Source organism: Diadema antillarum, unplaced genomic scaffold (assembly GCF_040938485.1).
Source record: "Diadema antillarum isolate AM-2024a unplaced genomic scaffold, OU_Dant_1.0 seq00000550_RagTag, whole genome shotgun sequence".
Classification (NCBI taxonomy): Eukaryota; Metazoa; Echinodermata; class Echinoidea; order Diadematoida; family Diadematidae; genus Diadema; species Diadema antillarum.
In genome coordinates this window covers 1,054,307-1,070,000 of record NW_027271495.1, presented here as the reverse complement: position 1 = coordinate 1,070,000, position 15,694 = coordinate 1,054,307, and the positions used below count along the sequence as shown (strand labels likewise).

General features: G+C 38.1%; 1 protein-coding gene across 1 annotated transcript in view; it reads left to right on the top strand.

The window, feature by feature from the left end:
• The window catches only part of LOC139734878 (uncharacterized), a 33,565-nt gene that overhangs the window by 6,499 nt on the left and 11,372 nt on the right, over nt 1-15,694 (top strand). Inside the window, exons 2-4 of the mRNA XM_071645660.1 lie at nt 3,182-4,274; nt 7,144-7,445; nt 13,225-13,362. Of these exons, the coding sequence (XP_071501761.1) occupies nt 3,182-4,274; nt 7,144-7,445; nt 13,225-13,362 (1,533 nt within the window). The remainder of the gene's footprint in view (nt 1-3,181; nt 4,275-7,143; nt 7,446-13,224; nt 13,363-15,694) is intronic.

Sequence of the window (15,694 nt, the reverse complement as noted above, 5' to 3'; positions counted from 1 at the left end):
TATATATATATATATATATATATATATAATTATATACATATATATATAATTATATACATATATATATATATATATATATGTGTGTGTGTGTGTGTGTGTGTGTGTGTAGTGGGATGATGCTGACACTCTGTCATCTGAGGAAGAATTATAATCGTGACAGTAATGAGGACAGAAGATGTTGCAGGATGCTCGCTGGTGGCAGCTTTCTACCTTCGGTCTTCTTCAGCTTTACTATATTGTCTGCTAAGCAGACGATAAAACAGAAGAAGACTGAAGGTCGAAAGCTGCCACCAGCCGGCATCCTGCAACATCTTCTGTCCTCATATATATACATATATATATATATATATATATATATATATATATATGATATGTACTATGATATATATAAATATGTGTATGTTTGTATGATACGTATACCAAAAAAAAAATGACAACGGGCACCCTCCGCAATGATTATTTTAAAAAAAGTGAATCAATCCAAACAAATTTTCAGGGTATGAAACTATAAGTTATTACCCACATCCTACAGAAAATCTTATCCGATTTGCTTCAGTGGTGAAAAAGAAATGATTAGTTTGGTAGAGCGTGTCGGGAATCCCTTCCCTCCGAGTTCTGTCCAATCATTGTGTTCGCACGTTATGCAGATCCAGGAGCATCCATGTGCCTCACTTGGAAGACTCAGACCCATGACATAATTTACAACGATCCACATTAATTCTCTTAACCAAATTGAATGGGGTTTACTGCACAGTATAGCGAAAATGTCATATCTTCAATAACCATATTGGTTGAGGTGAGGATTCAACTTGTAACGTTTTCCGAGATATTTAGAAACCACTCTATTAATTTTTAAAGAGCATACAATTCTTAATGGAATCATAAATTTATTTGATGAAAATCGGTTTTGAAATATCTGAGATTCTAATATATCTAAAATCAAGGGAGGGGGGGAGATCTTGATAAAAGTCGTGCGTGGCCTGTCAATTCTATTACGATCGCTTTTTTTTTTTTGATATCTCAGAAATTTCAAGGCCAATTTTCATCAAGTAAACTTTGAATCCTCTTTGATATTACATGCTCTTTCATATTTCATAAGAGGTTTCTCACTATCTCGCCAAAAATGTTATAAACCTGAATCCTCACCTGAGTCAGTACTGTGCGGTCCCTTTTATCATAATTTTTGGCATCTATCAATGCGAAAATCCGATTGAATTTTTTTGGGGGGACATACTGTATAGCACATACATTCATTTATATACTCACATGATACCAAACAAAGAGACCAATACATACGGTTACAGCTCGTTATTCCGAAGGTTCGTTATTCCGAAGGTTCTTTAGTCCGAATGTTCGTTATTCCGAAGGTTCGTTAGTCCGAAGATTCGTCATTCCGAAGGTTCATTAATCCGAGAATGAAATAAAGTTCGTTATTCAGAAGGTTCGTTAATCCCAAAATAAAACAAAGCTCGTTATTCCGAAGGTTCGTTACGGACCCTGCTATCATTTCGGATCAACGAACCTTCTGAACAGAGAACCCAATTTCATTTTCGGATTAACGAACCTTCAGAATAACGAACCTCAGGAATAACGCCACAAAAGTTCGGATTAATGAACACTTTTTCATTTTCGGATTAACGATCCGAACCTCTAGGTATAGGGAGTTTGAGTGTTTCGGATTGACGAACCTTCGGAATAACGAACCTTCGGAAAAACGAACAGCGCCCATACATTTTTTGCCCATGTGTTCTCGGAAAAATTCAGAGCAGCGTGTAGAGATGTAAATGAAACCTTTCATATCGTTATTCTTTACATCACCGTAAGAGAAGAAATGTGAGGTTTTGGTATTTTTTTAAATATAGCGGTAAACAGTAGAAACCATTTGAAAGAGAGATTTTACATTGCATGTAAAATTGCTTGAAGAACAAACGGATAGGTTATTTTTCATTATGAGCCACCACATGGCGCTTTGTTCTTTTCAATAGTGAGTATTGCCATTTTCCCCTTGTGTCATAACGTCGCCGAATCAACATGAGACTGAATCAAGTAATCATAATAATCTAGATGATAATTTTCCTTTGGGTGCGAGTGCACGTGTGTGGGGAATTGTGCATGTAAACAACAACAAAAACAGAGACAAACAATATCAACTTGACCCTATTTAGATGTTATAGACTTGCACCTTTCCTTCTCCTAAAGTGTTCCAAACACGCCGCAATATTTTTGTCACCAAGTTGCATTAATGGTCGTGTTTGTTTGTTTGTTTTTTCAAGTCGTGTGCTTAAGAGTGTAATCTTCAATTTGAAGCAAAACCTTGTTACGTGCCCCCTTTCAAATCGATTAGAAGATTGATTAAGTGATAAAGGATGGATCGACCTTTCACATCCTAGTTTATTGCAACTCAATGAATGGCGAGAGATATGGCAACATTGTGTTAATACAAAATAACTGGTTCAGTTGTATTATTTCATTCACTGTGGCAGAGCCTTCTATTAATCATGTGAGAGCGCCCTCTACACGTGTGTTAATCTGATTAATTTTGAGTAACATCATTTGCTTGCTGGTTTGTTTGTTGGATTTGGTAGGGTAATTATGACTGAGTAACATTTGTTTGTTTGTGTATTTTTGTTTTATTTTTGCTTTTGCTTTTGCTCTTGTTTTTTGCTTTTTGACGCCATTTCGAGCCTTAAAACAATATCACTGGCATTTGCAGAGAAGGTTAGCCATGCTGGATTTGTATTGAATATCCCTGCTTGAAATGTTTGTCTTTTGCTCGTGTAGATAGTCCAAAAAACATAAATCATCAGGCACTATTCTATAGGAGGAAGCATGAATCATCCAGTATTAAACAGCAAAGCACGTTGTGTACGTGCCCTTTTGAGCGATTGCGCAATCAGCAAAGCATGTTGGGAAACACGACGCAATTTGCTGCAGCTGCCTGTGGGGAAAACCCACTCCGTGTCAATAAAACTGCTAGTGCGCGAGACTGCTTGCAAATCAATTGACACCCCAGATTACGTGTGACGTGTGAATGCGCCATAATGCATGTTTGTGGAATAGCGCTTTTTCTCCTTACACTGCTAGATATGCTAGACTGAATTTTATTGCGCTATGATCTCGCACGATTATAACTTGCTAGTAGGGTAACTTTTTATGAATAGCAGTCGCGTGAAACGTAACATTTCAAAGGACACCCGCCGAAACAGTCAGAAAAAATCCAAGCAAGTTTGGATTCTCGACGTATCGAAACATTTTTTTTTTTCAGTCGTGTCAAGTTGTCCTGCCGCCCGAGCTAGTTTCGACTTCTGTTGTTTCCAGTCGTTGCACTGGAATACGTCGTCGGGAATTGACAATGTCTCAGCAAACAAAAGGACAATCACGACGGAAGAACAAGAATGAGGACGATTGTAAGCTTAATAACACGGACGTAACAGGTGTTGTGCACAGCTTCATAGCTTCACGTGGATATGGCTTTATAGACCGTCATTCTGTCGACCAGATTCACATCGACGGAAATGTCTTTTTCCACCACTCTCGTATCGTTAACGGCCATCCGCGCAAACATCGTCAAATTATAAGAAAAGGAGACAGGGTCATCTTTGATTTGGGGATCGGATCAAAGGGGTTTGCCGCCCGTCGAGTGAGATTGATTTCTGAAACGGCTGATGACGACGAAGACGATGAAGAACATGAAGGCCAGAATGATGGCGATCCCTATGGTCGGAGCCCCCCTTCACCAAAAGGTAAAGAGGATGACAGTCAAAATCCGAACAGTAACTTTCACAAATTTATAGAAAGAGACGTAACTGGTGTCGTAAAGCGCTTCATAGCCGGAGGCGGCTTCGGCTTCATTGACTGCAAGTCTATCGACAAGAAAGTCGTTGAAAAAGACGTCTTTTTCCACCACTCTCATATTGTCAACGACCACCCGCACAGATATCATCACATCACAGAAAAAGGAGACAGGGTCATCTTTGATTTGGGTATCGGACCAAGGGGGTATCTTGCCCGCCGCGTGAGATTGATGTCCAAGACGGATAATGAGGAATGGGCGACGGCCTCAGAGTTTTCCAAACGGAGCTGCAGCTCCAATTATGAGGAGACCTCGGAGTTAAGCTCGGTAGAGACCTCTGACGACGAAGATGAAGAGGAGGAGGATGAGGAGGATGAGGAGGAGGTTGAGGAGGAGGAGGAGGAGGAGGACGAAGAAGATGAAACTGAAACAAACTTTCATTCACCAACGGGAAAAAAGGACTGCAGCCATACGCCGAACGGTAAGTGACTGAATAGGAAATTATTTGAAAATGAATTTTTCAGATTGACTCCAGACTACAGTATGAAGGCATGAATGAGAGAGAACATTTTGCGATCAAAAGAAATGTTAGGATGGACAATTCTATCAATGAAATATGAAAGAAATAAAGTTATTTCTATGCATGGTGCGTACACGTGTGATATGCACACATACATTAATTGTTATTAAATATTATATTGTTATTAAATATCAGTTATGAAAGCAGTTGGATGCAATCTTTTTTTCTTTTTCATTTTTCTTTTTTGCCAGCGGGGATTTTCATTTGATTACAACTGTAACAAGTATCCTGTCACTTTAACTTCCAATCCTCTGTATAAGGCCTACTATTAGATCAGAGTATTCAGTTGTTTGTTTGTTTGTTTTTTAATATACTACGTTGACCATGCTGGTATTGGTACAATAAAAACCCTGTAATAATTCATAAGTAGCAAGAATAGCTCTTATTCACTTTGAACTGACAGTACTATCAGAACAAAATAATCAAGAAACAAAGTATTTGCGTTTATTTTTGATAGATTTGAAGAGCTAATTTCCCCCAAAAGAGACATTATAACTGAAACTGGAATGCTTATTTTCATACACATACAGGAATGGTGAACAAACACCGACTGATTTCATGCTCGATACTAGGGCTGGAGTTATATAGTAGTATCAACACTAACTTGTAATCAGGCACTGCTAAACTGCATGGGTGACTTATTTGACGTGGTTCCGTTTGCTACATTTAGGCCCATTGTGGCCTTGTGGGTAATAGTCAAGTTTATCAAATTGAAAGAATATTATGTAATCGCTGACGAAGATGAATACTGAGTACAATGAATTACAAAATACTGGAACTAGTCATATTTGAGTCACTATAATGAATAACATTTCAAGCAAGAGTTGGTGAAATATCAGCAAGAAAAAAAAAAGACAAATGAACTTCTCGCTACCTTTCCTATGCCCCCCCCCCAAAAAAAGATATCATTATATAAGATATAACATTTTGAATTATGAAATTTTTTCGGAAACACTTCTTGACAAGTCGTTAGCAAGTTGATGATATCATTCTTTCATGACTATTTTATTCATTTCATATAGAGAAATCACAAAAAAGTCATATTTCAGCTGTATAGATGCAAAACTTGCCTTTAAATCTCCAAAAATAAAGCAGAACAAAAATTCACTGATATAAGATTGTTGATATATGGCAATATATGCCTAATGGCGGGTGATGTTCATTATTACGAAGGTTCGTTAGTCCGAAATACAAATTCCCTATACCTAGAGGTTCTTCAACCCGAAAATGAAAAAGGGTTCGTTGATCCGAACATTTGTGGCGTTATTTCGAAGGTTCGTATTCTGAAGGTTCGTTAATCCGAAATTGAAATAGGTTTCGCTATTACATTGTACGAAGGCTCGTTTATCCGAAAATTAAACAGGATTTGTTATTCCGAAGGTTCGTTAATCCGAAAATGAAATAGAGTTCTTTATTCCCAAGGTTCGTTGATCCGAAAATTAAATAGGGTCCGTAACGAACCTTCGGAATAACGAACCTTATTTCATTTTCAAATAAATGAACCTTCGGAATAACAAACCTTATTAAATTTTCGGATTAGCGATCCCGCGGAATAAAGAATCTTCGTAATAACGAACCTTCGGAATAACGAAACTTCGGAATAACGAACTGTAACCAATGGAGGCTACCTATTTTTTTTTTCCGAATACATGAAAAACTGGGAGAGCATGACATCTTCAGCCCGTTCACTTGAGTATTCATAAGGACTGCTCAAAATAAATGTTTTCCGAAAAAAAAATGAAATTTTGAAATGCTATCTTTCTTATTTCTTATCCGATTTTTGTCATTTTGGAACGTTCTGTAGGGAATTTTTTCCCTATTTCTTTTGGAATTTACTTCTTTTTTTTTAATTGGATGGATTTCGTCTTTAACTGACCTGATGTCAGATGTCACATAAACCCAAATCGGCTACATACATGAATGTTAGGTCATCATCTAGCTTAGCTTAAACTTGGCCCTCGCAGCCACAGCTGTTGTGTTATGGTAATCGCGCTTTCTCCGTTTGCGCCCCCTGATCTTGAACAGTCATACTCATATTCAGTCCTCTACCTCCATTGACATTTTCAAAAAGAAACTAAATCCCACTTATTTTAAGAGCAGAACCGATGCTTTTGTAATTATGGATCCTTTGTACTCGTATATAGTAAATTGATTATATATGTTTGTTTCTCTGTTGTTAATTATTCAGCGCTTAGAAGCGTTTTGGTCATAAGCACAATGTAAATTTTCCATATTATCATTATCATTTATTATCATTAAAATAAGATCATAGACTACCGTCTTCCTAGAGTAAACAAGGATATGAATTATGTGTTGCTTTAAGGTTTGCATGGTGAAGTAAATTAGGGAGAAAGATTTGCGGTGACACCATGTGTATGTAGTCCTTAACCGGATCGTTGTTTGGAAGAAGAAGAGCCTAGAAAGAGGAGTATTGAAGAGGGAAGCGGCATATGGGGGCTGTAAGGAAGGCAAAAAGTGAAGAGTGGGGGACAGTGATGGGCTATGAATTTGTTAATGAGAAGATCTTGGGTTGGAATACTGAATAGTGCGTTCATCCTTAGACAGGAGGTTTTGCCCACAATCATGACAATGTTCCCTTTTCACACTCACACCCACCCACCCACACACACACACACACACACAAGGTGTACAAAATAGGCATTTGGTAATGATGATGGTAGGGCTCCCTTGGGAAGCCAGTGAAAACGCTGAAAAAGCTACCCTGGATAAATGTAATATCGTTGTATTTGCCTGACTGTATTGTTATCAGAATCATTTTGGCACTCAGATAAAAGTACGGAAACACCTCCCGGAGCCTCTGCTCCTCCCGTCTCGGCATCGGTGGAGAAGAGGACTTTGGGGAACAGGTTTTTCAGGACAGCTGATGCCTGTGGAGCTGAGTCGCAAGAAAGGGTGATCTGCTTGAAGGCAGCCCTCGTGGTGTACAAGGAAGCCTACCAGTTTGCTCGCACCGATGATGACAATGCTTCGGCTGCCAAAAACGTCGCCGTGACCTCTTTGAAACTGGCCACCTTATATCGAGACCATCACAATCGTCGAAGAGGGGATAAGGTGGGCTAATTTCACGGGACTCTCCTTTAATTTCATTAATTCGTGTTTATGCCACTTAAAGGGACATTCCAGGCGATTTTCACAATTTCACATCACGTAGTACATAAATCTACTGCTCCATGTATAGATTTGTGGAATTTATTGTGGTTCTTGAGAAGAAAAACAATACTTGAAAAACCTTAAGCGAATTACACTGAACAAGAATAATGACATAGGAGGTTCACATATTCCAGAAATGTAGCAGTGTAATTCCATTACAATACCGCTTGCTTGCGAGTTCACCTGTGTATAATCTATGCATGCCTTCTTCATTTGTTCTGCTTCCAAGAGCCCCAAGTCATGCATTCTAATGGGAAACCTGCCATGTCATCATCATTACAATTTGTTATAAATTTCGAAAATATTCTTATTTTTCATCCCAATTATCATAAAAACTGAAACTCTGTCCTCAGTGTAACTAATTTATAGTGTTTCAAATGTAAAAATATGAAAATCATCCGGAGGTCTCCTTTAATAGTATTTCATAGCCTATTTTTTCCATCATTTTATCGGACAGGATCAGGAAGCAATCATGCAGTCCAAAAAAATAAAATCTACTCGAATTAGGGACTACAGTATTTTTAAACGTGCCAATTTCTGTTCCAAATATGAAATCGCTGCAACATTAATTAGTGGTCCTCGACACCTACTCAGAATTTAGTACAAAATAGCGTTTAATGGTGTGGACTACACTGAAAGAATTAATTCGTAGGTCATCCTCAAAAGTTTGTCAAGTAATTTGTCATGAGTGGTATGACAACTTTTCATCACTCACTACAAATGTTTTTACTCGCAGTACGATTCTTTGAAATGTAGTTACGAATTATTATCATGTAATGACGAATGAAAATTCCCGAGTGACAAACGACAATGTCATGACGAATCTTACATTTGTTTAACAATGATTCAGTACAAATTCGCATTGTCACCCGAAGTGGTACTGTACAAATCTTCTTAAACACTACGAACTTCAGGTCATACATTACGAATCAGGTAACACTGATCGCCCAGTTTCATGACGAATTAAAATCAAACGGGTTTCTAAATCTTAAAATGGTTTGTCATGCATCATACGCGCCAAAATTACATAAACCTGTGTAAAATCATAAACATAGCCATGGTACCGATCGAGTGCGCGCAGCTGCTAGAATGGATTTTGTGCACGTGCGTGCTGCATGCATGCATGCAGCTCACACGTACGTAGGCCTACACGTCACACACATACGTACAGTGTACTTCTATACAGTAACAGCTACGACGCGCGCCGGCGGCCGACGCATTCGAGTACTAGTATTCGTCGATCATTCGCTTCAGCTTCGTCTTCGATATCTAACTTAGATCGCTTTTCTAAACGTCTGACGTCCATATGATGACCTCCAAATATTAGTGACTTGTAAGTAGACGAGATCTATTTGGTGTTTTTGATAATTGAATGAATTTAGTGTTACTTTGTAGCTTGAAGTACTGTTACTTAATGTCATTATGATCGCTGTACTGTACAGTCTGAAGAGTCTAGTACAGTAGTGTCGCTTGCAAGTAACAAGCGCAAAATCACGCATGCTAACAATGGTGGGGGCTATTTTAACGTTACCGTGCATTTTTTTTTTCAAGCACATCAGGTATCTAATTCGATAGTTGAATGTTCCAAATTGACAAAATATTTTCTCTATAAAATTCAAGCAAATTTTTTTTCAAAAGTAAACATTTTGACTTGAAATCGCGGTGTCAGTAATCTAGTCAAGTCCTTCCCTATACACAGCCCAGTTGCTGCTACGGAGCAAACGTACAGTTACTATAGGTTGTGTACATGTACGTAGATTCGCACAGCATACTGTAGTTGTAACAGCGTCTGGTCGGGCTAGGTCTAGTCCTTCCCTAAACTGCGACAGCCCTGTACTGCTGTAGTGCGAGGGCTGTGGATACTGATGTCACAGTCTGTATTCTTTGCGGTTTTGAAAATGTTAATTTGAATATGTACTAAAGTAGCTTCAATTACTGAATAAACGTGACGGGCTTCGCAATGTTATATTGATGTTTTCTATTTGGGTCACAATTTTCAGCTTTTCTTTTTTAATTGGGCACTTTTAATATCGGCCTCGGCGCCTGTATAGCATGTACCGTACTTAGTTATACTATAGTAGTGGACTAGTACTGGTAGGAAGGTGTATGATTGAAGGTACCACCTATCCGATTGTCACCCTAAGGATTTGTATCCTGTTTATTCCAAAAGTATAAAACAAATTCACCTAATTCTTATCTCACACATGCCATCTCCCCTGCAGTTTTGAATGTCGTGACCTTTTCGTTGATTCTGAATCTCCGTTTTAAAATTACGCAATTTTAGTGCATGCGTTCCATTTTCTTCGCGCAGCTCAAAAGGGGACCTAATGATCGGCACCCCCTCCCTCCATAGGTAGTACACGTGAATTTCACAGCAATGCGTCGTTACTGAGCGGATGTCTAATATTGAAACGGATTTGTTAGTTTGTTTTTGAGTTAGATTTTCATTTCTTCGTTTTTATTGTTTTCATAGCTTATGGCACTTATTCCCCGACGTACCTTTATACACAAACAGCCATGATACGCAGGGTGCCGATGTCAAGGTACCCTGCCGATAGGTGGTACCCTTACCATACTGCTACTTAACATACAATGCAAACGCTTCAGGGCCCTCCCACTGTCATGGGAGGGCTCCGGGATTAGTCCTTCCCTAAATAGGCCCTAATATATATATATATTTCAATGTGTGTGCGAAATTTGGCCCTATTACTGTGCAGCATTCCCTGTTACTATGGGGTTGTAAAGTGCAGCTGAGTTGAGAGACCAGAGAAAAAGAGAGAGAGAGAGAGAGAGATGAATACATTTCGTGTGAAAAATGTTAAAAATCATAAGATTTATATCCTAATACATGTATTTTGATTTATCTTTTTGCTCCTTGCTGAATTTCGTCGGATACATGGTAGAGAGGAGGGTATCATCAGTCTGTTAGATGCAGGACTTAAGACACAAGCCGCAGCAATCCTGCAAAGCTGCATTGCTACAACAGTCGGAGGGGTAAACCTACTTCGCTAGCAAATTGGACTGATGAAGTCATTGAAGATATTATCAAACTGGATGATGGAGATTGAAGGAAAGGAAAGTTCTCAGGTGATTTTTTTTTAATTTATTTATTCTTTAAAATTTATGATAAGGTGTTTTTTTTTTCATAGAACGCATATATTCACAGGCATAGGCAGTATACATTTTACTTATTTTTCTAAATTTATGATTTCAGTTTCCTGATGTAACCCATAAAATTTCAATTCCTAGGCTGCACATGTCTCTAGCAATGCAACCTTTAACCTTTGTAAGACAGAGGTGTGGGAGGGGGTCCAGCCCCCAACTGATGTTCCCAATAATTTCTTAATGCCCAAAGATAATTTTCTGATTTGTGTTGAAGATTTCTTGGAATGGTGTTCTCCTTCAGTTCTTATAACCCTCATTTCTTATATTGGTTTAATCACTAATGATATTGATTTGTGTTTGCAATGGTCAGACAAGAGTCTGAAATTGATCACAGTCAATTCACTTATCAAGTGTAGTCCTATTTTCTTTTTTTCCCCCTTAGATGCAGAGTCAAAGGCTGCTATTACTGTCATTCCGGTGTTGCTGAAGGAGAGTGGCAGCTTCGTCAGACAAAAGGTAAAAGAAAAGGATTCTTCAATTTATAGTAGACTTTCTATTATTACACAAGTTAATTTGTGGGCAGGGTGGAAAATTTCCCGCCATCTTGTGAAAAAGAACTGAACATATTTTTGAGGTTCTCTTGATATTTATTAATGACTCTGCTCAATACATGCAATGGATCAGTCCTATTCTATGTAACATTCAAGTAAGCAAGATATGAGTCTGTGAATTGTGTACTGTGATCTGAAACTTGCCACTATTATTCATGTCCAAGAAGGCACAATAAACTAACTAATTTCTTGCAAACACCAGACAGCTGCATAATCTGATGGCCCCCATAAAAATAGGGATGGTCAATTTATGGTAATTTCATATGTCAGAAAACCTTTGTTTTTATGCCTCCGCCACGAAGTGGTGCCGGAGGCATTATGTTTTCGGGTTGTCCGTCCGTCCGTCCGTCCTTCCGTCCTTCCGTCCGTCCGTCCTTCCATCCGTCCTTCCGTCCGTCCGTCCGTCTTTCCGTCCGTCCGTAATGAATTTTGTGGACAAGGTAACTATCAAAAGCTGTTGAGGTATCCTAATGAAACTTGGCATGTATGTGTATTAGGGGGTGAAGTTGTGCCTATCAACTTTTGGGTGCACGTGCTCAAGGTCAAAGGTCAAAAGGTCAAGGTCAAATACATAAAATTTCACTATTTCCACCATATCTATGCAATGCCTGAAGATATTTTCTTGAAACTTAGTGTATACATGTATTACCCAATTTAGATTCTCTGGTGAAAGTTTGGATCATGAGGTCAAAGGTCAAAGGTCAAAAGGTCGAGTAAAAGTATTAAAACTTCTTTTTTTCTCTGTAAATTGGAAAATTGTTCAAGGTATCTTCATGGAACATAGTATATATACATGTACTGACTGGCAGTGATTATCTAGAGAATGTAGGGTTCATGGGGTCAAAGGTCAGGGGTCAAAGGTCAAGTGCAACACTTCAAAATTTTACTATTTCCGTCATGTTCATGCAATGCCAGCAGGATTTTTACACTTGGTGTATGCATGTGTAACCTAATAGAAATTCTCTGGAGAGTTTTTTTTTCTTTTTCTTTTTTATTTCCTCAAAGGTCAAAAGGTCAAAGATCAAGTGAAAGTGCTGAACTAACTTTTTCCTCCATATCTCGGAAGTGGCTCAATTTATCGTGAAACTTACTGCATATCTATGCATGTTCTACCTGAAAGTGATTATCTTATGAATTCTAGGGTCTAAGGCCAGATGAACATGGTAACAATTTACTATTCAGTACAGAAATTGCACTTTTTCTCCATACCGGTACCATGAAAATTACTCAATGCATAAATGTATGAATGGGTCAAAGTCAAGTTAAAGTCCTTAAATCCCCAAATACATGCTCTCCTATTCATCCAATTAAACCAAGTTCAAGGAAGGTGAACATTCAACACATTTCTGACAAACTTGTCATTTCAATATTTTGCCAGTTTTGTGAAAATGTAATCACACATTGTCCGCATGTACTATCTAGACCTATTAGGAGAATCATGCATTATGGCGGAGGCATACCAGTCGCCATAGCGACATTTCTAGTTATGTACATGTATTCATTTAATTGGTTTTTTGCTAATGATGAGTAGATTGATACCATGATTGTTGATTTTGGCTAAGTAGTTTTGCTACTATACTACCTTCACTTATTTCTGGAAACTATAGGTCATCTTGAAAATCATTGCAGTGGGAACCATGAAGCCACAGTTTTTGGTTCATGCATTCACTGAGCCATGAAATTGACTTCATTTAAATGCATATGAATGCAGGGTTATACTGTTACATGACTCGGTGAGCATGGTCATCTGAGCTCTATTATCTGCATACTCATGAAATGCCTGAAATTCTACAATTTGGGGGGATACACCCCAAAGATAAAATGATAGTTAGAATATCATTGTCTGTTGTAAATGAAATAATTTCGTAATTTACTGAGTATAAAGTGCTTTATTTGTAAAATAATAATAATAATAATAAAACTGGATACTAAATTGGCTTCATCATTGTCTCTTTTACTTAAAGGATGACGACACGGTAGATCCTGTCTCGATATTGACGGATGAAGAATCCCCACTGGACTCCACCGAGTTTACGGTCAAAGTTGAAAACTGTACAGTCTGTACAGTTGGTGACATCCTCACAGCAACCACGTCGTCCTTGGCTTGTTTCTATGTATTTCATTTACATTACACTAGGAATGTTCAGGGGCCCGTTGCATAAAAGTTACAATTATGGTAACTTGGTAACTAGCATGACAACTATACCCAACAGCCAATCAAAATAAAAAATTCCATGGAAGAAGATACTCGAGTTTTTGTACCCCCACCCACACATACGGGGTGTTGCAAGAAAGTTGCAATCAATTGCAAATAATTGCTAATTTTGAAACAACCATTCTGATTGGCTCAGGGTCTGCCCTATTAAGAAGACATGCATGCAACAATGATTTTGATTGGCCAGTGACAATCAGTTGCAAGTTGCAATTGATTGCAACTTTCTTGCAACACCCCAATAGTGTGTATGGGGGGGGGGGGGTATAGGAATCACTTTGAGGTTGGGTGGCCAGTCGGTCAGTCGGTCCGTTGCAAAATCTTGTGGATCAAACTCCTCTCTCATTTTTTGAGCAATTGACCCCAAATTTAGCATGTGAGACTGCTATCAAAGGGAGATGTGCTAGACACCTCTTTTGTTAGTATTGCATAATGAGTTGCCATGGCAACAGCATATTTTCAAAAAATCTTACAAAATGTTGTGGATCGAATTCTCTCATTTTTTGAGCAATTGACTCCAAATTTGGCATGTGTGACCGCTATCAAAGGTAAATGTACAAGACACCTTTTTCGTTAGTATCGCATAATGCGTTGCCATGGCAATGGCATAATTTCATAAACACTTGTGACTCGAACTACTTTCTCATTTTTTGAGCAATTAACTTCAAATTTGGCATGTGTGACCGGTATCACAGGCAGATGTGCAAGACACCTTTTTTCATGAGTATTTCGTAATGCATTGCCATGGCAACGGAAGATTTTCGTTAAAATCTTACAAAATGTTGTGGATTGCACTACTCTCTTAGTTTTGTAGCAATTCAGTTTGAATTTGGGATATGCGATCAACGTAATGAATATTTGTGCAAAACACCTTTGATGTGTGTGTTGATAAATCTGTTGCCCTGGCAACAGCAGTTTTTTTTAAACAATCGCATACAAAATTGTGTGGATTAGCCTAACTCCTTCAGTTTTCAAGCATTTTGCTTTGAAATTGGCACATGTGACCACTATGGTACGTAGATGTGCATATTTACTCTTTTGTCATTGTTGATCAATGTGTTGCCATGGTAACAGCATAGTTTGAATGAAAATCATACGAAAATATTCAGTTAATTCCCTCAGTCTTAGAGCATTTGACTTGAAATTTGGCACACATGGCCACTATAGTATATAGATGTATAAACTTAATCTTTCGTCAGTGGTGAGCAATGGGTTGCCATGGTAACAGGGTTTTGTTTACCTAAAAACATACAAAAATATTATGGATTCAACTAACTTCCTTTAGTCTTCGAGCATTTAGCTAGAAATTTGGCACACATGACCACTGTGGTACGTAGATGTGTAAACGTAATCTGTCATTGTTGATCAATGTGTTGCCATGGTAATGACATATTTTGAAAGAAAATCATTCAAAAATATGGATTCAGTTAACTCCCTCACTCTTTGAGCATTTGGCTTGAAATTTGGCACATGCAACCACTATACGTGTAACATAAAGATGTGCAAACTTAATCTTTCGTCAGTGGTGAACAATGCGTTGCCATGGTAACAGCATCTTTTCACTAAAATGCATACAAATATATTGTGGATTCAGGTAACTACCTCGGTCTTTGAGCATTTAGCTTGAAATTTGGCACATGCGACCAGTATAGTACGTAGATGAGAACACATAGTCTTTCGTCATTGTTGATCAGTGTGTTGCCATGGTCACAGTGGATATATTTTGAATGAAATCATGCAAAAATATTGTGGATTCAGTTAACTCCCTCAGTTTTTGAGCATTTGGCTTGAAATTTGGCACATGTGACCACTATAATAGAATATAGATGTTCAAACTTAATCTGTCATTATTGTTGAACAGTGCATTGCCATGGTAACAACATTTTTTTTCACCAAAAAGCTTGTGGACTCAGCCAACTCCCTCAGTCTTTGAGCATTAAGCTTGAAATTCGGCACACCTGACCACTGTGGTACGTATATGTGCAAACTTAACCTTTCGTCATTGTTGATCATTGTGTTGCCATGGTAAAGCAAAGTTTGAATGAAAACTATGGATTCGGGTAACTCCTTTAATCTTTGAGCATTTGATTTAAATTCAGCACACGCAACCATTATAGTACAGAGATATGCAAACTTTATACTTCATCATTGTTTAACAATGCGTTGCCATGGTAACAGTGCATTTTGAATGAAAATCATACAAACATTTTGATTTCATCGTA